This window comes from Narcine bancroftii, chromosome 1, assembly GCF_036971445.1.
Source record: "Narcine bancroftii isolate sNarBan1 chromosome 1, sNarBan1.hap1, whole genome shotgun sequence".
Classification (NCBI taxonomy): Eukaryota; Metazoa; Chordata; class Chondrichthyes; order Torpediniformes; family Narcinidae; genus Narcine; species Narcine bancroftii.
Window position 1 is genome coordinate 408420020 of NC_091469.1, and position 23800 is coordinate 408443819.

The 23800-nt window shown below is 40.7% G+C and overlaps 1 protein-coding gene across 3 annotated transcripts in view; it reads right to left on the bottom strand.

Moving 5' to 3' along the window:
* rapgef5a (Rap guanine nucleotide exchange factor (GEF) 5a) overlaps positions 1-23800 on the bottom strand; it is a 242463-nt gene that overhangs the window by 49240 nt on the left and 169423 nt on the right. For all 3 annotated transcript variants that reach the window (XM_069913870.1, XM_069913871.1, XM_069913872.1), the window contains exons 13-18: positions 23689-23786; positions 19000-19030; positions 10237-10309; positions 4293-4442; positions 2094-2191; positions 1033-1152 (exon numbers count right to left, since the gene is read on the bottom strand). In XM_069913870.1, the coding sequence (XP_069769971.1) occupies positions 1033-1152; positions 2094-2191; positions 4293-4442; positions 10237-10309; positions 19000-19030; positions 23689-23786 (570 nt within the window). The remainder of the gene's footprint in view (positions 1-1032; positions 1153-2093; positions 2192-4292; positions 4443-10236; positions 10310-18999; positions 19031-23688; positions 23787-23800) is intronic.

Here is a 23800-nt window from a genome sequence, read left to right on the forward strand (position 1 = left end):
AAAACTGGATTTTAATAATTTTTAAAAAATTAAATTTAGACATAGAGCACAGTAACAGGCCATTTTGGCCCATGGGTCTATGCTGACCTATTTACACCCCATTAATTTACACCCCATTAACCTACACCCCCTGGGGTCCATTTTGAATGGTAAGAGGAAACTGGAGCGCCTGGAGAAAACACAGGCAAACACAGGGAGTATATACAAACTTCTTACAGACTGCGCAGGACTCAAAAATCGGTCTGGTCCTGATTGCTGGCGCTGTAAAGGCGTTGTGGTAACCACTGCGCCAACCGTGCCATCAATGCAGTAAAATCTGCCATTGCTCTGTGGCCAGAATGAACAAGACACAGTTCTTTTTTAACTTCAACAAACTGCTCCAATACAGATTGGCCATCGGATTTCCCTCCCTTCAGTAATATTTTTTCTCTATTATTTGAACAACAATTCCAACAGCAATGATTTAAAATTATACAATATTCTTCGGTACACTAAGCTAGGTAGGAATCATTAGGTGTGGTTGTAAAAGTTTCAGATTATGGGGCCAAAATAATTGAAGTCTTGGCAGCCAATTTTATGATTTAGTTTGGGGGGGGAGGATGGGGGTTAGTTAGCAGTTTGATGACTGCAAAAGATGATGGAATTGGAGAAATGATGAGCTGAGAAAGGGGTGAGGAGGAAATTGTTCAATGAACAAACATTCCCAAATAGATCCAATCATTCTATAATTTTGAAATATAGAGATTGATTAATTTGCCTTCAGCAAAATATTATTGAATGTAAGTCATAGAACATCCAAATTAATAATTATTCACTCTTGTTGCTAATTTGCTGTTTGATTTCTCCAAATAACTGGTTACAGAAAACAAAAAGATTGTGATCTTTACTTCAGGTAATATGGTTTGTACTTTGAAGTTTCTTTAAGTGCTAAGAGAGAGTTCGATCTCCATTCCAAAATATTTATTGACAAGATCCTGAACAACACCAGATAAATGCTTTGTGTGTGCAGATAGGTTAAGCTATAATATTTACCTCACAAATGCAGTTAAACAAATCCCAGTCAAAGTTGGTGAGTTTGTTGGCTAAATGCCACATGTTCATTCCAAGCACTTGGATGGCTCTCTGTGAAGTTTCATTTTCTGCTGTAACAGACTGTAACAGATTTATGGAAATTCCATTAATATTTGCAGGTGTACTCTTGATTGCATAACATTCCATTGAGGTCTGGAATGAAGCAGTGGGTTAATCAATAGCAATACTTTCCCCCAACTTTTTCTCTACACTTTTAGATGAGGTGTTAGACCATTTAAAGTGATGGCTAACATCTTTAGATTCTCAAATTTCAGATTTATTGTCAGCGTACATACATGACATCACATACAACCCTGAGATTCCTTTTTTCCTGTGGGCGCGGCAGAATTATCATTAATTGGTAGTGCAAAAAATAAACTGTACACAGAGTAAACATGTAAACAAATAAAAGAATTGTAAACAGATAAAGAATGTAAACAAACTGACTGTGTAATACAGAGAAGAGAAAAAAAATCAATAAAGTGCACAAGTAAAAGTCCTTAAGTGAGTCTCTGATTGAGTTTGTCATTGATGAGTCTGATGGTGGAGGGGCAGCAGCTGTTCCTGAACCTGATAGTATGAGTCTTGTGGCACCTCGACCTCTTTCCTGATGGCAGCAGTGAGAACAGAGCATGTGCTGGGTGGTGTGGGTCTTTGATTATTGCTGCTGTCCTTCACTCAACAACCAGAGAATAGGAATTTAAATTAATTTTAGTGATTTGGAAATGGTGACAAGTTGTCATTCTCATCTGGCTGGCACAAGAGAGCTGGAAAAACTGCATCAGCATTGACAAGGAACTAAATGGGAGTTTATAATTATTATCTTTCAAAACTCGTTGACTTAAGGTCTGGCATTCTTCCTGTGTTGTGTAATGACATCAAATGTCTCTACAGTCCTTGGTTTGGAAGAGAGCCATGTTTAAATCCAGCATTGTTTATGTCAGCATTATCCAAAAGAGATTATAGCATAGAAAAATAAACCAGGAATGTTGATTCACAAATTGTGGGAAATTGTTTCTTACCAAAAAATTGTTGGAATCTTTTCTGCAAACAAATACCCGAGTCGTAGGATCAAGAGATTTAAAAATTGACACATCATCAGGTTGAAAAGTTTGTCTTTCTGAAAATAGGAGAAACAAATTAAAAATGGTTGTTACATTTCATAAAACCCTGAAAAAAATCAGTAACTGATTAATAAACTTTCCAGTTTGCACATGAGCAGTGCTGGGATCTTTCTGGGTTTTGCTTGGGATTCTGATGGCAGTCAGCCATTTGAATGGTCATGTGTCCTGGACTTCAGGACCCACTGAATGTCAGATGATAGCACAACTATCTTTAATCTATGATACTGGTTGGTCAACTTTGTCAGGGTTCCCTGGATATACCAATGGAAATTGCCTCTTCGACATTGTGCCATGTCAATCTTGATTTCAATAGGTTTGAGAATTAGGACACAAATAGGAAAGAAAACTATTTTTAAAAAAATTATTTGGCTTTAGGTTTAAGTTTTTAATGATTTAAAGGAGTTTTCTGTGTTTTAATTAAATTATTTAAATTTTCATAAATTTTCATGATTTATTTTGATAATTTCAATATTTAGAGTTTTACCTTTCTGAATGTCAAAAATAATTTAAAATGCATTAAAATGAGTGACAGGAGATAAAGCTCCACCTCCAGCTATGTCTCCTATGGAGAAAGGTTTCTGAGGGGATGCAGCGTGTGAAAATGCAGTGAGCAGATTCTTTGCTTAAGAGCCAAGGTCATGTAGTGATGTGATACTGATAGTGATTCTTGGTGACAGATTTGGTCCAGCATAAGGTGGCTCATTAGTTAATAGTAATAATCCAAGCTGTCATAATATTTGAAGTATCTAGATGTGTGTTATTTTTTCCTTGCTTTTGGGATCTGAGCATTTTTGAAAACCCTGAGCATAATTTTCTTTGAAAAGATGGTGGTGAGCCAGCTTCTTCAACCAATGTAGTCCTTCTAGTGAAGGTAATCCAGCTGCATATTTAAGAGGGGTTCTCCAATTAATAGGCAATGAAATCCACCATCTTGGGGGTGAGTGGATATTCTGTAACCTTGCTGCTTACAGTAATTTTTCCAAGCATTGTCAACATGGAAGAGCACCGATTCATCAGTTGAAATAGATGGCAATCAAAAGACTATTTTATTGTCCATATTTAATCTCATTCCAGGAGTCTTCATAGGGCTCAATGTTGAGGATTCTCAAGGCTTCTGTTTCCCATCTATATTCATCAATGTTAGCACCTCTGGTAGATCTGATGCATTGGTAGATCTGACCTGTTGGTAGTACACTGGGATCTGACCTGTTGGTAGTACACTGGGATCTGACCTGTTGGTAGTACACTGGGATCTGACCTGTTGGTAGTACACTGGGATCTGACCTGTTGGTAGTACACTGGGATCTGACCTGTTGGTAGTACACTGGGATCTGACCTGTTGGTAGTACACTGGGATCTGACCTGTTGGTAGTACACTGGGATCTGACCTGTTGGTAGTACACTGGGATCTGACCTGTTGGTAGTACACTGGGATCTGACCTGTTGGTAGTACACTGGGATCTGACCTGTTGGTAGTACACTGGGATCTGACCTGTTGGTAGTACACTGGGATCTGACCTGTTGGTAGTACACTGGGATCTGACCTGTTGGTAGTACACTGGGATCTGACCTGTTGGTAGTACACTGGGATCTGACCTGTTGGTAGTACACTGGGATCTGACCTGTTGGTAGTACACTGGGATCTGACCTGTTGGTAGTACACTGGGATCTGACCTGTTGGTAGTACACTGGGATCTGACCTGTTGGTAGTACACTGGGATCTGACTTGTTGGTAGTACACTGGGATCTGACCTGTTGGTAGTACACTGGGATCTGACCTGTTGGTAGTACACTATTAGTGTACCCTGGGATTTTAATGACTGTATATTTTCATTCTTGTAAGTGTGACAATATCAGACTCTTGAGCAGTTTCTGGGACAATTATACCAATTAAGATACCAGTCCTTGAAAGTTTGATGAAACCTTTGTAAAGTCAACTGTCAGAATTCAATGCACAGTTCAATACTAGATGGTTTGTCAAGCTTTATTTCTTTTCTGTAAAATGTAATGGCAATGGTACAATGGAGTAACTTCCCAGGACAGGTGAGAGAGTATTTTAAGAGTTATCAACATTTTGCAGATCAAGGATAAACTCACCCTCAGACAATGTGACTGCCACCAGAATCAAATCTTCTTCACACTGCTGGAGCTTCTCAGCCACCCGGTGGAGAACTTCCTGTGCTGATGTTGTCATTTTAGTTCGGAAACTAATATAGGAATGGTCTGCCAAATGTACACGGCAGAAAACTGCACAGAAAAAGAAAAGAACCATGTTAAAATGCTGTAACTTCAACTAAATAGAATATGCGGGTCAATTTTATGCACAGACGAAAACATGGAATATTCATGGAACATGGAAAAAACAGATGAACACCTCTGAATTCAAATGACAGCTATAAGTATATTTGTATATGCGGATGATATACAATAACATTTTTATCTATCAATAAAAATTTAAACATACTTCACTAGGAAAATTCCTCACCTCCAGACCACAATCAGTGAGAATTGGTAATAACATCTCCTCCACAATCTCCATCTGTATCGGAGCACAACAGGACTGTGTTCTTAGCCCCCTCCTCCACTCACGTTACACCTATGACTGTGTATGACAACAACTCCATCTACAAATTCACTAATGATACCATGGTAGAGCAGTGTACAAAAAGGGGCGAAGAGTCAACATACAGGAGGGTGATTGAAAACTTAGTTGAATGCACCAACAAACACTTCACACTCAATGTCACTAAAACCCAAGAGCTGATTATTGACCTCAGGAAGGAAAAACCAGAGGAGTACGATCCAGTGATCATTGGGTGATTAGACGTGGAGAAGGTGAGCAAACTTAAGTTCTTGGGTGACACTATCTCAGAGGATCTTTCCTGGACCAAACACACTAATGGCACCATGAAGTAACATATCAGTGCCTCTATTTCCTCCGGTGCTTGTGGACTTTTGGTATGACATTGGAAACCCTGGCAAATTTCTACAGATGTGTAGTAGAAAGTGCACTGACTGCATCATGGTCTGTTATGGGGACATAATGCCCTTGAGCAAAAAGTCCTACAAATAGTAGTGGACACAGCCCAACATTGCAGGCAAAATCCTCCCCAACATCAAGAACATCTACAGGGAATTGTTATTGGGTATATTATTTATTATATAATATAAATATGTCTTTAAAAGAGATAGATTATGGGGGTTCAGTGTGTAGGTCACTTCACAAACAGATAGTAGCATTTCACAAAGACATCTCATTTAAAATGCAAGAGCATTGCTGAATGTGAGACATTGAGGCACCAGTGCCTTTGCAAAGACAATGAAATTACTTTTGAAGGAACTTCAGAAGTAGGTGCAAATGGAACAATGTATGCTTAGAGGCTGATAAGATCTTTCAAAGATTGGGTTTGGAGCCCTTCAGGGACTTCTGGTTTATAGGAGCAGAGAGAGAGAGTGGAAAGAACAAACAGGATTTCTCTGAGAGAGAGAGAGAGAGAGAGAGAGAGAGAGAGAGAGAGAGAGAACTGGGTTCTGCTGTAGCTTTTGGAGGCTGCAACATGGCAAGCTGGCAGGCTTGTTGAAAACCCCATTTTGAAGATGGGTTGTGAGTTCTGATTCAGCCTGTTCAATCCCTTGTAGTCCTCACAAGAGGAAATGGCTGGCTAGAGTGTTTCTCCCAAAATAAGGGAAACAAGAGGAACTCTTCTGGTGACCTGGAAGAAGAAGTTATCATTTGGAAAACCTATGATGGGGCAAGTTTCTTTGGCAAGACACTGAAGTGGCTGATTGGAGGAAATCAGTTTGTGTGTGAGTCAAACGAGCAACAAATCACTCTCTGAAACCAACGAGAATCTTCCTGAGAGGTAACCATTTACTTTTAAGCACCAGAGCCTGGTGAAAATTCATAAATGTTAAATTCTGTGCACAGTATAAGAATTGCCTGATACTGGTGAACTTGGAGGAGTGAGAAGTGAGATTGGATTGTGAATCAAAGAACTCTTCTGAATACATACACATTACGTACACATGCACTTAGAATTAGAAAGGGGTTAAGTAGGTTAAGTTAATAGTAATAAGTTAAAGTTTGATCCTGTTTTTATTTTTAAAGAAAGTTAAAAGCAACTTTTGTTTAAGTAACCACTTGTCTTGGTGAATTTCTATTACTGCTGGATTTTGGGGTTTTCTGGACTCGTAACCGAATGCTATAATCAGAGAGCAGCAGCAAATATCATAATGGTCCAGTGATCGTAATGCCATTCATTTCAAGTTAATTATGAGAAGATTTGAGATTCTAAATTGGAGAAAGGCCAATTTTGAGGAAATGAGAAAGGATCTAGAATGTGTGGATTGGGATAGGTTGTTTTCAGGCAAGGATGCGCAAGGTAAGTGGAGGACCTTCAAAGGTGAAATTTTGAGAGAACAGAGTTTGTATATTCCTGTCAGGATTAAAGGCAAGGTTAGCAGGCATAAGAAACTTTGGTTTTTTGGAGATACTGGGGATCTAGTTCAGAAGAAGAGAGAGCTGATTAGTAGGTTTAGACAACATGGAGTAAATGAGGTACTTGTGGAGTATTAAAAATGTAAGATAAACCTCAAGAATGAAATCAGAAAGGCTAAATGAAATCATGAGGTTGCTTTAGCAGAAAATGTGAAGGAAAATCCTAAGGGTTTCTACAGGTATATTAAGAGCAAAAGGATGGTAAGGGACAAAAATTGGTCACCTTGAAGATTAGAGTGGCTGGTTTTGTATGGAACCAAAAGGGATGGGGGAGATCTTAAATGTTTTCTTTCCATCAGTATTCACTCAGAAAACAGGCACAGATTCATGGGAAGTAAGGAAAACAAGCAGTGAGGTAATGGAACCTATATAGATTAAAGAAGAGTCAGTGCTTGCTGTCTTTAAGCAAATAATGGTGGATAAATCCCTTGGGCCTGACAAGATATTCTTTCAGACCTTGAGGGAGGCTATTGTAGAAATATCAGGACTCTGGCAGAAATATTTAAAATGTCCATAGCCATGGGTGTGGTGTCAAATGGGTGTGTTGTTCTGTTGTTTAAAAAAGGCTCCAAAAGTAACCCTGGATATTATAGCTCAGTTAGCCTGCCATCAGTAGTAGGTAAATGATTTGAAGGTGTTCTAAGAGATTGGATATGCAATTGTTTGGATAGCCAGAAACTATTTAGTGATAGTTAACATGGCTTTGTGCATGGTAGGTTGTGTTTGACCAATCTTAGAGAGTTTTTTGAGGAAGATGTCAGGAATGTTGATGAAGGAAAGGCCCTGCATATTGTGCACATGGATTTTAGTAAGCCTTTGACACAGTTCGTATGCAAGGTTAGTTAGGAAGTTTCAGATGCTAAGCATTCATGGTGAAGTAGTGAACTGGATTCGACAATGGCTGGATGGGAAATGCCAGAGAGTAATGGTGGATGATTGCTTCTCAGACTGGAGGCCTGTGACTAGTGGTGTGCTTCATGGATCAGTGCTGGGACCATTGTTGTCTGTCAACTATATCAATGATTGGGATAGAATTTTGGTAAATTGGATCAGCAAATTTCCAAATGACTCTGAGATTGAAGATATGGTGGACAGTGAAAAAGGTTTTCAAAGCTTGCAGAGGGACCTGGACCAGCTGTAAAAATGGGCTAAAAAATGGCAGATGGAATTTAATGCAGACAAGTGTGAGCTCTTGCATTTTAGAAGGACAAACCAAGAAAGGACATACACAGTACATGGTAGGGCACTGAGGAGTGCAGTAGAATAGATGGGTATGGGAATACAAATACATAATTCCCTGAAAGTGGTATCACAGGTGAATAGGGTTGTAAAGAGAGCTTTTGGAATATAGATCTTCATAAATCAAAGTATTGAGTATAGAAGTTGAGATGATATGGTAAAGTTATATAAGATATTGGTGAAGCCAAATTTGGGAGTATTGTGTGCAATTTTGGTCATTACCTACAGGAAAGGTATCAATAAGATATAAAGAGTGCAGAGAAGATTTACTAGGATGTTGCCCAGGCTTCAGGAATTTATTACAGGGAAAGGTAAAACAGGTTAGGACTTTATTCCCTGGAGCATAGAAGAATGAGTGGAGATTTGATAGAGGTATTTAAAATTATTTAAATAGACAGAGTAAATGTAGATATGAGTTTTCCACTGAGGGTAGATGAGATGCAAACCAGAGGACATGGGTTAAGAGCGAAAGGGGAAAAGTTTAGGGGTAACACAAGGGGGAACATCTTCACACCGAGAATGGTGGGAGTGTGGAATGAGCTGCCAGCTCTAGTGGTGAATTCAGGCTCAATTTTAACATTTAAGAAAAATTTGGACAGGTACTTGGATGGGAAAGGTTTGGAGGGTTATAGGCTGGGTACAGATCAGTGGGATTAGGCAAAAAAATATTTTGGCCAAAGGAGCCTGCTTCTGTACTGCAATGTTCTATGGTTCTATAGGGGATTTGCACCATCCAGCACACACTTTGTTCTCACTGCTACCATCAGGAAAGAGGTATAGGTGCCACAAGACTCGCACCACCAGATTCAGGAACAGCTGCTACCCCTCCACCCTCAGACTCCTCAACAACAAACTCAATCAAGTTTAATTAAGGCCTCTTACTTTTACACTTTATTGATTATTTTCCTCTCTGTATTGCACAGTAAGTTTGTTTACATTTCTTTATTTGTTTGCATGTGTACATTGTGTACAGTTTTTTCTTGCACAACCATTAAATGGTAATTCTGCCTCACCTGCAGGATAAAGAATCTCAGGGTAGTATGCGATGTCATATACATATATATATATATATATATATATATACTCAATGACAATAAATCTGAAAGCTGAATCTGAAAGCTCTGAAATAAAAACAGAAATTGTGGAGACATAGAGGAGGTTGGACAGCATCTGGGGAAAAGGAAACAGTTACCACTTCATGTCTGGGATCCATCACCATGCTGACTGTTCTCCTTATTTTTAAATTTTTTTATTTGATCACTATGGTCCTCTGTCACAAGAAACACTAACAAAGCTTTAGATTTGAAAAATCCCTGTCTATTGGACCACACTATTCACACAGATGGGATCAGGTAATACAAAGATATAGTGGCTGGAATAGAGTAACTTCATCTTGAGGACCTATCAGAATAAATCAGGTGAGCAGTGGCGACTGCAGGAACAAATGATGCAACTGCTTGGTCCAACTCTCAATGATTATGGTTTATATTGAAATAAGACCAGATGGAGAGGCATCCAGGAAGGCACACAAATGGGCAGTATCTTATTACAGATTATTTTGAGATATCAGCAAACACAAATATCTGGGTGCCTTTCTTTAAAGGTTTTAGTATGGTCTCTTCAGGGTTAGACTCCACAAGATTTGGAAATGTCACCGATTCCAACTAAGGGAAAGGAATTAAGAGCTGACATTCGAAGTAATCATCCACTTTTCTTAAATGAAAATATGTCAACCAATGCAGTCTGCAAATCATCCTCATCGATGACACCCTTCTCCCAAAGGCTCAGGAGTCCCATAAATTGGGGGGTTGAAACCCATGGACGACTGGTACAAGCAGTATTTGGATCACAATAGATCTGCACCTTTAATAAACTAGTGCAACATCTTTCTGCACGTTTCAGTGTTTGTTTTATCACAGCTTTTAACAATAAAACATACTTCTACACAGTATTTACTAATTCTGGCAACTTACCAATGTTTCCAGCACAACTATTCATTGAAATGTACCATGCCTAACTAATACAAACCATGGAGATCTATTGATCTCTCAAAACGAAGAGAGTCATAAAATGTGATAGTCTTCTCCATGTTGTAGTCATGTAAAAAATGTGAGTAACTTGAAACATGCATGAAATTTGAAAATACTTTGCAATAGCAAAAGCTACAGATGCTCTTGAATGAACAAAAGAATTGTATGCTTCCTTAAGGCCTGTTTAATCAGGAACAATGGCATTCTGAAATGGGTTAACATGGAGCGATTAAGTACACTAACTTTGTCTTCAGATTTCCCTGCCATAACTAACCTTCTTCAGTCTCAAATGGTTTAGGTTGTAGCCATCTTTCCCTGCAACTGAATTGGTGGAAAATCGTTGGATTCTGTAAATAAATAAAACATATTACTGAATTATGACAGAAATGTATGCAATTTCAAACCAGAAAAATGATGTAGATTTGCATTGTCATAACAGACTACCATGTCTGTCATGAGATTTTGAAAATATGTTAAATCTTTTGCGCAAGTTCAAGTTCTGATAGCTTACCTTGTGAAATGTCATACACTAAGAATGTGTAACCAGTGCACTGTTACGGTAACAATGAAAATTTGAGCAGAGAAAGCATTTGATTTAATTTTCTTTCCTGATGTTTATGCATTTGTAAAAACTTCCCATTAAATTAAGCCCATTCCAATGCAAGACTTTCAAAATGAAATGGGAAGAAACCAGTCATTCTTCATGCATGAAATTTCTAATTAAAACCAATTAATCACCATTGACCAATATTAGTTGGATTCTCTCTATAATTACAATGGGGAGACCATAAATTTGTCCTAATTCCTGTTCTCTTCCCGCACTCACTTCTTTAAAGATGCAATGGACCATAGAATCACAACATTTTAATTAAAGTGTTCAAGATCACAAGCAGCTCCATTACAACACCAGCTTTGACATGGCTTTTATAAAAGCAAACATTTACAGGTTACCCAGGTTACGAATACCTGACATATGGACACCCCTGAATTTGAACGAGCTCCCATAACATTATTACATTCAGAAGTCTGACATTTATACAAATATAATTGCTGTGAAAACTAGTTTCCTTTCTCTCTTCACTTTTAGTAATTGTTCTTTCTTATCAATAAAGTGCTTTTGATGCTATTCGTGATAATATTGTGGAGGTACATTTACCTCATGGAATGAAAGCAGTTTGTTTCCAGATGCCCTGAATTAATGTATGTATTTATCATCAACAGATCACTGTAAGAGGTTCCCATTACAAAAGTCAAACTCTATTGTTTGACAGGTTGATTGCCCTTTTAAATCTTAAAACCATTCAGCATTCCTTTTTCACTCCAAGGAGTGGCCCATAAATTATTTTATCTGCTGATACTGTTGAGTTATGGTTTTGTTCTCCCAAGTTTTTCATTGGACAATATATCCTTCACATATGAGTTGATTAAAGTACACAGTTAAAACAAAAAGGGAAAATAATCTTGGTTCAACAGCAGGAAAAAAGATGAACAGCATCACCTAATATATTCACACTCACACACAGCCACTGGTTCTCAAACAGGTCACACCACTAGGTGGTGCTGCAATCACACTAAAGGCCACTCACAAACCTTTCCCCTTTCAATGCACTGGGAGCCTAAGAAGTCGTGAGTATGCAAAACCAGAGGTACGGCATATCCATCAGTGAGTGGCATTTTAACTGATCTGAGTCATTATTAATTCAGTTCTGGGCTTTGTGACCAATTCAGGTCAGTGGGAATGAAAGCAACATACACTTTCAACTTAAGCATTCAAAGGGACACAACAGTCACTCAAGATTAAGGAACTGGGATATTGGATCAACCCTGGAGGGCAGTGAAACAAAGGCTGCACTGCACTGGTGTGTCATCGCTCTAGATCTATTGACAAGGCTGTAGAATCACACCTCTTGTCACACCAACCACACCTATTCCCACACAAACCACACCTCTTCTACACCAACCACATTTCTTCTCGCACCAACCACACCTCTTCTCACAACAACGACACCTCACACTAACCACACCTCTCCTCACAATAGCCACATTGCCCTTCTACACCAACCACATCTCTTCTCTCACAAACGACACCTCTTTCACGCTAACCACACCATTTCGTAACATGCAGGCACCTATCCCTCCCAAAAGCTGCAACTCATACTCCCACTTCTTCACCCACCAGTAGCACTCACACTTATCCTTATCCAATGACTCCTCCTGTAGACTGATTAATGAACATTCATAATTTGGTGAACACATCATCTGCCAATGTATAAATTCTTCCCTCTCTCCTTTCTCAGGCTTCACAAGTCTTCCTTTCTCTAGTTGCCCCCACAAAGTTAATGATGACGTCTTTTGATAAAAATTTACCCATACTCCCATAATTATAACCAGTCAATAATGAAAAATTACCAATCTATTCCCAAGTCCAGATAGTGTGCAGTCTGAACAAGGCCCTGCAAATACACTACTGGAGTTGCTGTAATGGCAGCACTGCTGCTGGGGAGAGTGGGGGAACGAGACACAGTGCTGCCCTGTGCAGTTCTACCATCCAGAGCTGATGGTGTTTATTTAAAATCCTGTAACCACAGGGTCAGGGTCCAAAATAGAAGCGCACATGTTCAGCTGGGGCCACAAAGGGTTCCAGCTCCAAGGCAGCAGCAGACTGGCACAGGGCACTCATAAAGGGGAGAACACCAACCATTGAGAAGGAGAAGCAGAGGAGACAACCTTAAGGATGGTGACCACAGTGGTGGGCCAGCGAGGGGCTCTGCGGCACAAGAACACACACAACGAGTGAGCTATTGGTGACTTACGGGTGAGAAACCCACACAGGGTGCGGGCTGCTGGCAACTTGTGGTTGAAAGGCTACTGAAGTCTGCTCCCAAGAACCAGGTATTGGAACTGGGATTCAAGAGTGCACTGAGGGCAAGAAGGGCTTCCAAAGGGCCCTGGGCACTGAAGGCTTCCTCACCATATCAGAGGTTTGGATCTGGGCTTGGGTTGCCATTGTTTTGAACTGCACTAGAGTCTTGCAAGACTGTGGGAGCACTAGAGACAAATCCACGGACAGTCGGTGTCTCTGGGAAGACTCTCTTTTGCTTCTCTTTCTCTGACTGCAAAGGGCACTAGGCAATGCTAATTTTTGCCTTATGGCCACAGTTAGCACAACACAGTTACAATGTCAGCATCTGTGGTTCAAATCCAGCACTGTCCAAAAGGAGTTTGTGCATTCTCCCCATGTTTGCATGGGTTTCCTCTGGGCATTCCGGATTCCATCCATTGTTTAAAGCGTATCAGGGATTGTAGGTCAATTGAGATTAATTGGGTGGCATTCTGTTTTATTACATGACAATAAATAGTATCTGCTCCAATCTCATCTGCTTCTTGGAGGCAGAAGTTAATGCTTTAGCATATGTTGTCAGAGTGGCCTAAGCCAGTAATTGACTTCATATTGTAGAAAGTAAGTAATGCAAGTAATGAGTACTAGCGGCAGAGGGAGTGAATGGGGTTGGGATGGGGTGCCAATCAAGCAGGCTACTTTGTCTGGATGATACATTTTGTATTTGCCTTCTGATTTCATTGCTATTAACCATCACAATATCATCCCTTTAAATCTCAATGTAGTTATACCACCCCTTTAGGTTGGGGTTCTATTCTTTGTTGAATTCTTTTCTGCTTTATAGCAATACATTTTGTTTCCACTCATCTAATTTCAGTTCACTTCTTTTGGTCCATAAATAAATACAAAGACTGCTCTATTTTCCTTCCAAATAGAATCCTGCAGCATGACACAAGATGATCCAACTCACTTTGCTTCTGTGGTTACTTTTAAAGAACTACTCAAATAGTCTGACTACTAGCTCTTTGTCAGAGACCCACAAAAGTTTCCTTTTTAAAGATACACAATTTTTCATGTACATGTTAACAATCTGAAAATGTATCCAAATGGATTACATCTTCATTCAAACTCTCCGAGCATTCATGGAATTTATTGTGAGATATAAAAGTGCAGTCAGTACTGAGAATCATCGAAAAACAATAAGTTCAGTAACATGACAACAAATAACTAATTAGAACCACAAAATTTTTATTTTATAATACCACCAGAAACTCCAAGCCACTTCTATGACAGTCATACAAAGGAAACCCTGGTTTGAATGTATCTACCCATAATTATGTATGGATATAAAATATGCTGTGTTCATAGAGTTACCACAATTAATCAATCAAAATGTACATCTCGCAGGTAACGATGCCATTAACATTTGCAACAATTTATGTGGATACATATAAAACAATTTATGTGGTTACGTATAAAACAATGTATGTGGGTAATAACTAAGTAACACTTGATCTATGACAAAATAACCTTTTGAAATTACAAAAATGAAAGGGCATTATGTGAAAATTAATCATTACATCTCAGATGCAATATAACATCTGGGGAATAACTTGAAATCTGTGGAATGAAATCAAATGGAAGAGGTATAAATTTGTTCAGCAAACTTTGCATTCTGAATTTTCGTCGACCAAATATCAACAGAATGAAACTCCTGAAATAATTATCTTCCAAAATCACAAGTTAATTTGAGAAGTTGGGTACTATGCATGCAACAGTGGTAAATGCAATGTATCTACTTGTACATATTAGTTTTTCCCTTGATTGGAAGTCGAAAGTATGGTTTGACAATATATTATTTAAGGCTACATGTTTGCACTCATTTAATTCCTAACCTGCCTGATCTGCACCTATCTCGATATAGATATTATGATTTGACTTGTAAATATGCTGTATAAATAGGTCTCTGTGCAGTAGGCTGACTCATAACTTTAAATCATTGGTTAATGGCAGTGCAGATTCAATGGAAAAAGGGTTTGTGTCTGTGCTGAATCTCGATACCACTATAATCGCAAACATCACAATTTGTGATTATAGCAGGCCTTTTCACACTGCATTGTAAAATGAAGCTTCCCCGGAAATTTTCCAGGGAACTTTCCCGTGAATCTGCAGTGTGAAAAGGTTGGCCCGGGAATTTTAAGTGGCTCCTCAGCCCTATATTGTAGGTAGGGCTGCAGCCCCGGGAAATTTTCATGGACCACCCAACTCCCTGCAGTGTGAAGAGCCAAATGGCCAGGAAGCCTATTGACATCAGTGCTTGTGTGGTGCATTATGTAGCCAATTAAAATTAAAAGATACTTACCACCAGAGAAGAGCTGGCCATTTCGGCCCAAGATGATGGCAGCACAATGCAGGATGAATGGTCATTCCTGTTAACCAAAATCCCTCATGCATCTTATTTCTCAGAGTGGTTTTGCAGATGTGAGAGGGATTATGGGAAACAAAGTAAGCCATTCATCCAGCATTGTGCCACCATCACAATGTGCCAAAGTGGCCCCAAAGTGCAGGGGTAGCTGGGCGGGTGACCGACCAATGAACGGATGGGGTGGGGAGGAGGGAGGGATCAGGTGGGCAAATGACCGACTGCCCACCTCCATCCTGGCCTCCCTTATTCCCTCCCCCCACTACCCTCTATCCTCACCAACCCTCCATTTTCATCCTCCAACCTTCACCTCCCCCCCTGACCTCAGTTATCTTCCATCTCTACCTTCTGACCTTCCCTATCTTCCTTCTTAACCCTCTGACCTCCTTAATGCTCCTCCTCCTCCCAAATCCCTGCACCACACCAATTCCCTCTTTGACTTCTGCTTGGTCTTTACCATCCCCTCTGACATTCCCCTCTCTGAGATGGAGCATCAGGACCTCAGTAAATGCCTTACCTTAATTCCCTCCATCCACACTTAATAAGTTCCACATATACCATGATAATGTGGTATGCTGTGGTGCAGCAAGCAGACACAAAACACAGGAAAAACTATAGGTATTAATCCACTTAATCTCTGCACACCAGTTGTAGTATCTCGATGGGTCCACATGCGTGACTGGCCCAGGAGGGGCCAACACCAATCTATATACAGGTCAGTGATTGACTATATACTGACCAGGAGCAGTTGGCCTCCCAGGTTGTCTATCTGCAGGTACAGAGGTCGCCCCCTGCAGTAGGCTGGTGGTCACATGGCCCAGTGCTGTGGTTGTATCAGCTCAGATGCCAAACTCTTCTTCTGTCATGTCCATCTCCAGGTCTACTTTCAAATCCCCCCTCCCCCTCCCCCCGTCATCCAAGGCCTTTTTTTCCTTAAGCCTTCTTCATCCTCTTGGACACTTTGTCCTGGCCAGCTGCCCACTCTGGATCTTTTTATTTTTAACTGCCACTGAGACATCAACCATCTCAATTTCTCTACTCCCCTTTCTTATTCTAATCTCTGAATGCTCTACCCATTACTCTCTCCCCACAATCCCAACCATCATCAAACCTGCCGGAAAGGGTGGTGCTGTTGTATTCTGGTGCACTGACCTGAATTTGAGGCCAAATTACAGCTCTCAGTCACCTCCTCCTACTTACCCCTTCCACAGGACCCCACCACAGCTCTTCAAGCCACCGTCTCCAACACCATCTCCAACTTCATCACCTCTGGTCACCTCCCTCCTTCAGTCTCCAATCTCATTGTCTCCCATTCCCACACTGCCCAGTTCTACCTTTTACCCAAGATACCTAAACCCAACCATCTGGCTTGACCTATTATTTCCACTTGCTTTTGCTCCACTGAATTAGTTTAGTCATATCTTGACTCTATCTTTTCTCCCCTGGTCCAATCCCTCCCTTCCTATATCTGTGATACCTCACATATCCTCCATCTCTTCAATGACATTAGATTCCCTGAACTGGACCATCTCTTTTTTTTTAATATGGGTGTCTAATTCCTTTATACTTCTATCCCCCATCTTTACTTCTTTCTGGACAAGAAATGCAAACAGATACCCTCTACTACCATCCTCCTTCAACTGGCAGAACTTGTCCTCTTGTAAACAACTTCTGCTTTGACTCATCCCACTTCCTTCAAATCAAAGGAGTAGCCATGGGTACCTGAATGGATTCTGGCTATGGCTGTCTGCTTGTGGGCTTGGTGGAGCAATCTATGCTGCAAGCCCACACAGGCAAGATCCCTCAACTCTTCCTCCATTATATTGATGACTACATCAGGGCTGCCTCATGCACCTGTGATGAGCTCATCAACTTCATTCACTTTGCTGCCAACTTCCACCTTGATCTCAAACTCATCTGGTCTATTTCCAACAACACTCTTCCCTTCCTGGATTTCTCTGTCTCCATCTCGGAAGACAAGCTTTCCACTGACATATTTTACAAACTCACTAACTCCCACAACTACCTTGCCTACACTTCCTCACACCCTTCCCCCTGCAAAGATTCTATTCCCTTCTCACAATTTCTCCATCTCTACCAAATCTGTTCCCAAGATGAGGTCTTCCAGTCCAAATTATCTGAAATGTCCACCTTCTTCCACAAACATTGCTTCTCCTCCACCATTAACAACTCAGTTCTCACCCACATTTCCTCCATTTCCGATTCATCTGCCACAAATACAGTATTTCCCTTGTCCTTACCTACCACCCCTCTGGCCTCCACATCCAACACATTATCGTCAGGAATTTCTGGCACTTACAACAGGCTTCCACTACCAGACCCATCTTCCCCTCTCCTCCTCTCTCTGCCTTCTGTTGGGACCGCTCCCTTTGTGGCTCCTTTGTGCCCTCATCCCTCCCTATCTTGCCCCTTGGCACCTTTCCCTGTAGCCACAGGAGATGCCATACTTGCACCCACACCTTCTCACTCACCACAGTCCGGAGCCCCAAACAGGCCTTTCAAGTGATGTTACACGTCACTTGTGTATCCACAGGACTGATTTACTGCATCTGGTGTACACTTTGTCGCCTTCTCTACATCGGAGAGAGTTGGCGCAGACTGGGAGATCGCTACACTGAGCACCTTCACACAGGGACCTTCCAGTGGACAACAATTTCAGTTCTGCATGCCTCTCCCATACTTGCATGTCTGTCATGACCTCATGTACTCTCCCACCAAAACCACCCAAAAATTGGAGGAACAATACCAGATTTTCTGTCTGGGCACCCTGCATTAACTTCTCCGGTTTCTGCTAACCTGCTCTCCTCTCTCCTTCCTTTCCTCCTGTCAGCTCTCTACCCCTTTCCCTCTCTATTCACCTAGCTATCCCTCCTTCCCTGCTTGCTGCTGTGTCTCCCCTCCCTTCTCCACCTATTGCCTCCTGCCTTTGGGACTGTGCTCTCCCCCCATGTTCAGATGCCTGCTGACATTTTTTCATATGTTGATGAAGGGCTCAAGCTCAGAACATCAGTTATGTATCCTTATCTTTGCTGTATAAAGGACATTGTTTGACCAGCTGAGTTTCTCCAGCATTGCATTTTTACTTCAGAAGTGGGGGGGGGTGGGAGAGGGAGGGGGGAAAAAGGGGAGAAAATGACACTATATATTCAAGAGAAAAATGTCTGTATGTATTTTGGTCAGTATGGTTCATAGTGTGAAAAATTTAAAAAAAATTAAAAAATTTGCTTGAAAGAAGAAAAACAGACTTTGGTGTTTTCCTTCTGTTTTGCATATCTGCTCTTGGTTGAGGCTAGTCTTTGATATTGTTTGAACAAATTCTTTAAATAATCAAGACTGCTCCAGAACCACAGCTTAGTCTAATGTGGATATATATTGATTCAGAGACAATTACATATATATGCCTATGTAAGTGGCATAATGGCCACACTCAGCATTTCCAGTAGAATGCAAATAAATGTGAAGATATAATTGCAAATTTTGAATGGTTTCAAATATTGCATGTATCAGCAATAAGTAAACTCACCTGTGAAGGTCAATAAAAGAAGCATGGTGTTAAAGTGTTAATTGAAAAAGATACTCTTTGGTATCCTTTTGCACTCTATTCTATTTCACTCATGAAAGGGTGGATGTGTAGCTTCCAGTAACATCACCTTCATTATGTTTTTAAGAAAAAAATTATTGATTATCCAATTTCTAAAATCATTATTACAAAAACTGCTGCAAGTTGCAATCTTAAATAAATCTTGAAAAATTACCTTCTTGTGTGGTGAACAGTCATCAATGGTGCTGAAACGAAAATAAATTCATTTAGACAGAATTACATTTTAAATCCATTAATATATTTTGAATTCTATATAGTTTTGCTTATAATATGTCCAGAGGATCATGAGTTGAACCAATATTCTAAAATTATCCACCAGAAAGTGGCTGAGTTTAACTAACCCTTTGATATTTCTCACAGGTATCCTGTGCCTGATTATAGAATGCAAGTCCTCATGTAGAAAGAGACCAAGTAAAGAAGTTCCTTTGCTGGATTATAGGTATGCATACAAATTGCCTCATCATTATTATTCATTACAATGTTTATTAGTACAAGAGTTGATTTAGTACTGGCTGAAATTGTTCTATTAGAAACAATGTTCTTCCTTCATATACAGTCACATCCATCAAAGTGCAAGATGCTCGTGCACTGGGGTTCAGAAGAGCAAATAGACAAGGGCATAGGAAGAGCTGTTCTTGTGTGGTGTCACTTCTAAAACGTAAAGCTTATATCAATATAATTAGTATTTATTTACACAGTTTGAATATTCATATTTATTCCTGGGAGAAATCTTTGTAACCTTTATTCATGATCGAAACTTTGTTTTAGGTAGTCCCTCAGAATCGAAGATAACATGCCTTCATTCTGGTTTCGGGGATTCTGAATATGTCAGATGAGGTCAACGTGTCAATTGCAGGCTCTTCTACAGATGAGGCAGGAGGTGCCTGACAAGGTAGGTGAATGGTAGTGTGCGAGCTAGTGTGCAAGGTTTGCATATGCTTCTGATGCATGATCTCAAGGTTCTCAATACTACCCCAAATGCTTCTTCTCAACTTTGAGTAGTTGTGGGCCAGGGATCTCACGGTGGGGATGTTGCAATTTTTTTTTCAGGTGAATGCATTGAATGCATCCTTGAATTTGTTTCGTCATCTTCTAAGACAGAACTTGGAATAAGATGATTGTTTTAGGAGTCTGGTATGATATATACCAGAGTTCAGATTTATTGTCAGAGTACATACATAACATCACATACAACCCTGAGATTCCTTTCTCCTATGGGCCAGGCAGTATTGGCAGTGCAAAAGTTACCTGCACACAGTGTGAACATGTAAACCATCAAAAGAACTGTAAACAGATAATGAATGCAAACAAACTGTGCAATACGGGGAGAGCAAAAAAAATCAATAAGGTGCACAAGTAAGAGTCCTTAAATGAGTCCATGATTGAGTTTGTTGTTGAGGAGACTGATGGTAGAATAAGTGCAACCAGTGTTGGATATGTTAGCTGGGGAACAGAAGGTGATATTGGCTTGGTTATCCTTCCAGTATATTTGGAGTACTTTTCTGAGTTGGTGAGATACTTCAAAGGCCTTGGAATGCCCGTGACACCCTCAGAAACATCAAGGAAAGCAGGGAACACTGATGCCTGGCAGACAAGTTTTGTGACAGGTTTGAGGTTTTAATCTTCAAACACCCTTATCCTCAACTGACTTAAGGCTGTGCTGGCACATTGATGATGGTTGCAAATTTTATCATTGATGTCAGCCTTCACCAAGCTGTGGCTCCCAAATGAGAAGTTGCTCACATTTTCCAGGATAGTGAAATGAGCAGATAGTGAGGCTAAAGAGATGGTGCAGGAGGGAGAGCTTTAGAATTCTGGATCATTGGGTTCTCATCCAGGGAATTTGGGATCTGTACCGGTGGGATGGTTTGCATCTGAACTCGCTGGGGACTAATAATCTTGTGGGAAGATTCGATAGTGCTGCTTCTGGAGGTTTAAAAGAGTTTGGCAAGGGATGGAAATCAGATGAAGAAGACAGAGAATAGATCAGATGGTGGAAAGGTTGTTACAATGTGTAGTGAGCTTGTAAGGAAGGACAGGCAGTGGAGGGGCCTGTATGTAGTCAGTTGGAGGGTTCGAAATCTGTTTATTTCAATGTAAGACATATTAGGAATAATGGAGATGAATTTAGAGTATGGATCGATATGTGGAATTATGATGTGGTGGTCATGACAGAGACTTGGCTAACACAAGAACAAGATTGGCTGATGCAAGTACCAAGGTTTAGATGTTTTAAAAGGGATGAGGGAGTAACATTACTAATCAGGGATAGTATCACAGCTGCAGAAAGGGAGGACATTGTGGAGTGAATGTCTACTGAGTAAGTGTTGTGGAACTCAGAAAGAGGAAGGAAGTAATCACTGTATTGGGATTATCTGTAGGCCCAAAAATAGCCAAAAAGACACTGAGGGCAAATAAATAGGCAGATTTTGGAATAGGGTGGCCATTCCAAAGGAGGACCTATGACCATGTCCTCCTTTGGAATGGCCACCTTATTTTAGAATGGTCACCTTATTTTGGAATGGTGCAGAAATAACAGGGTTATATTGACTGGCACCTGATTACAGCAAGAGGGGCAGAATTTGTCAGGTGTATCCAGGAAGGATTCCTGACGCAATGTGTGAACCAGCCGGCTAGAGGAGAGGCCACACTGGATCGAGCACTGAGTAATAATCCTGGTCAGATGACAGACCTCTTGGTGGTGGACAGCAAGCACCTTTTTTCCTGGGGTGAGTGTAGCAAACACCAGTGGACATCTGTCAAGGTGAGTGGAGCAATATTTAGGGGAGACATCAGGGTTAAGTTTTTTTTATACAGAAATTTCATATTTCTGATTTATTGTCAAAATACATACATAACATCACATACAACCCTGAGATTCATTTTTTTTGGTGAGCATGGCAGAATTATTACTAATTAGTAGTGCAAACATAAACTGTACATGGTGTAAACATGTAAACAAATAAAAGAACTGTAAACAGATAACAAATGTAAACAAACTATGTAATACAGAGAGAACAAAAAGAAAATCAATGAAGAGTACAAGTAAGAGTCTTTAAATGAGTCTTTGATTGAGTTTGTTGTTGAGGAGTCTGATGGTGGAGGGGAGCAGCTGTTCCTGAACCTGGTGGTGCGAGTCTTGTGGCACCTACACCTCTTTCCTGATGGCAGCAGCAAGAACAGAGCATGTGCTGGGTGGTGTGGGTCTTTGAAGTTTGCTTCTGCCCTCCAATAGTGTTCTTTAAGTTGTACTCAATAGTGGAGAGGGTTTTTGCCTGTGATACTTGGGCTGTGTCCACTACCTTTTAGAGGGCTTTATGCTCAGAAGTATTGGTGTTCCCATACAAGACCATGATGCAGCCAGTCAGCACACTTTGCACCACACCTCTGAAGAAATTTGCCAGGGTGTCTGATGTCATACTAAGCCTCTGCAAAATCCTATAACCATATACAGCACAGAACAGGCCTGTTTGGCCCTACTAGTCCATGCCGGAACAAATCCCCACCCTCCTAGTCCCACTGACCAGCACCTGGTCCATACCCCTCTAACATCCTGAGGAATTAGAGGCACTCGCATGCTTTCTTTATGATGCTATTGGCGTGTTGGAAAGATCCTCTGAGATAGTGACTCCCAAGAACTTAAATTCGCTCACCCTCTCCACCTGTGATACCCCAATGTTCACTGGATGGTATACCTCTGGCTTTCCTTTCCTGAAATTAACCATCAGTTCTTTAGTTTTGGTGACATTGAGTAGTGGTGGTGGAGGCTGGTACACTAAGGAGATTTAAATGCACTTAAGACAGGTACATGGATATGTGTAAGATAGGAAAGGTTCGGTTTGTTGAGTAAGTTTCTATCTGTCAGTACAACATCATGGGCAGAAGGGACTGTACAGTGCTGTAATGTTCTGTTCTGAACCTTTATTGTTGAAGGCAGAAATAGGGCAGCAAGGACAGATTGGTGGATGACCCTGGTATATCAGAAGTTGAATACAACTTCCTCTACTCCAGTCAATTGAGCTTGGCCTCTGAGTCTGCACAAAGAGAAGCATATTCTGTATATTGCAGCTTGAACAATGAAGTTTGGGTAATCTTTGTTGTGAAGTGTACTCACTGAAGGGTGAACAATTTCCCATTAGCCCTGAACATGAGCTCCATTCCCATTATAAATTTGTTGGCATTGGAGTATGAGAAACGTTAGTATCAGTATAAGTTACTCCATCTGCTTTAGCATACTGAGCTGGGAGCTCACAGCATGGACTAGGTGTGTGTGTGTGTGTGTGTGTGTGTGTGCGTGTGTGTGTGCGTGTGTGTGTGCGTGTGTGTGTGTGCGTGTGTGTGTGTGCGTGTGTGTGTGTGTGTGTGTGTGTGTGTGTGTGTGTGTGTGTGTGTGTGTGTGTGTGTGTGTGTGGCCAAAGCAGTGATCAGAGATGTGGGACAGCCAGGTGTACAGTCAAGAACATGGGCAGGGTGTGGGTGGCAAGAATGTGAACCAGGTGCAAGGCTGGAGTCAGAGGTTGAGAATGTTGGCCAGAGCTGGAGCTGGAGGCTAGGAATGTGGACAGGTGTGCGGCCAAAGCTACATATCAGGAAACTCATATCAGGTGAGTGCCCTGAGAAGGTTTAACACAGAAGTACAAATATTCATTCCAGTAAATTCTGTACAGTCATCGGGTAGTAAAATTACAGAGCAAATGTTGTCAACCTTCTGATGGCTTCGTGTATCATGATTCTCCTCTTCTTCTATTTCCACAATTGACACTTCAACAGTCACATCTTTTTAATTAAATAAACATCAGGAGAGAGCAGCTCTAGACAGAGAGAATATTTATGTTGTACTCACTGTCTGCGAGGTGTCCGAAACAGGCTCTGGAGTTCTTTCAAGTCTTTCTCCAAACTTGGGTACTCAAAAAGATCATCCAACACACTCCTATAAAGGTTCTGCAGAGCAAAAT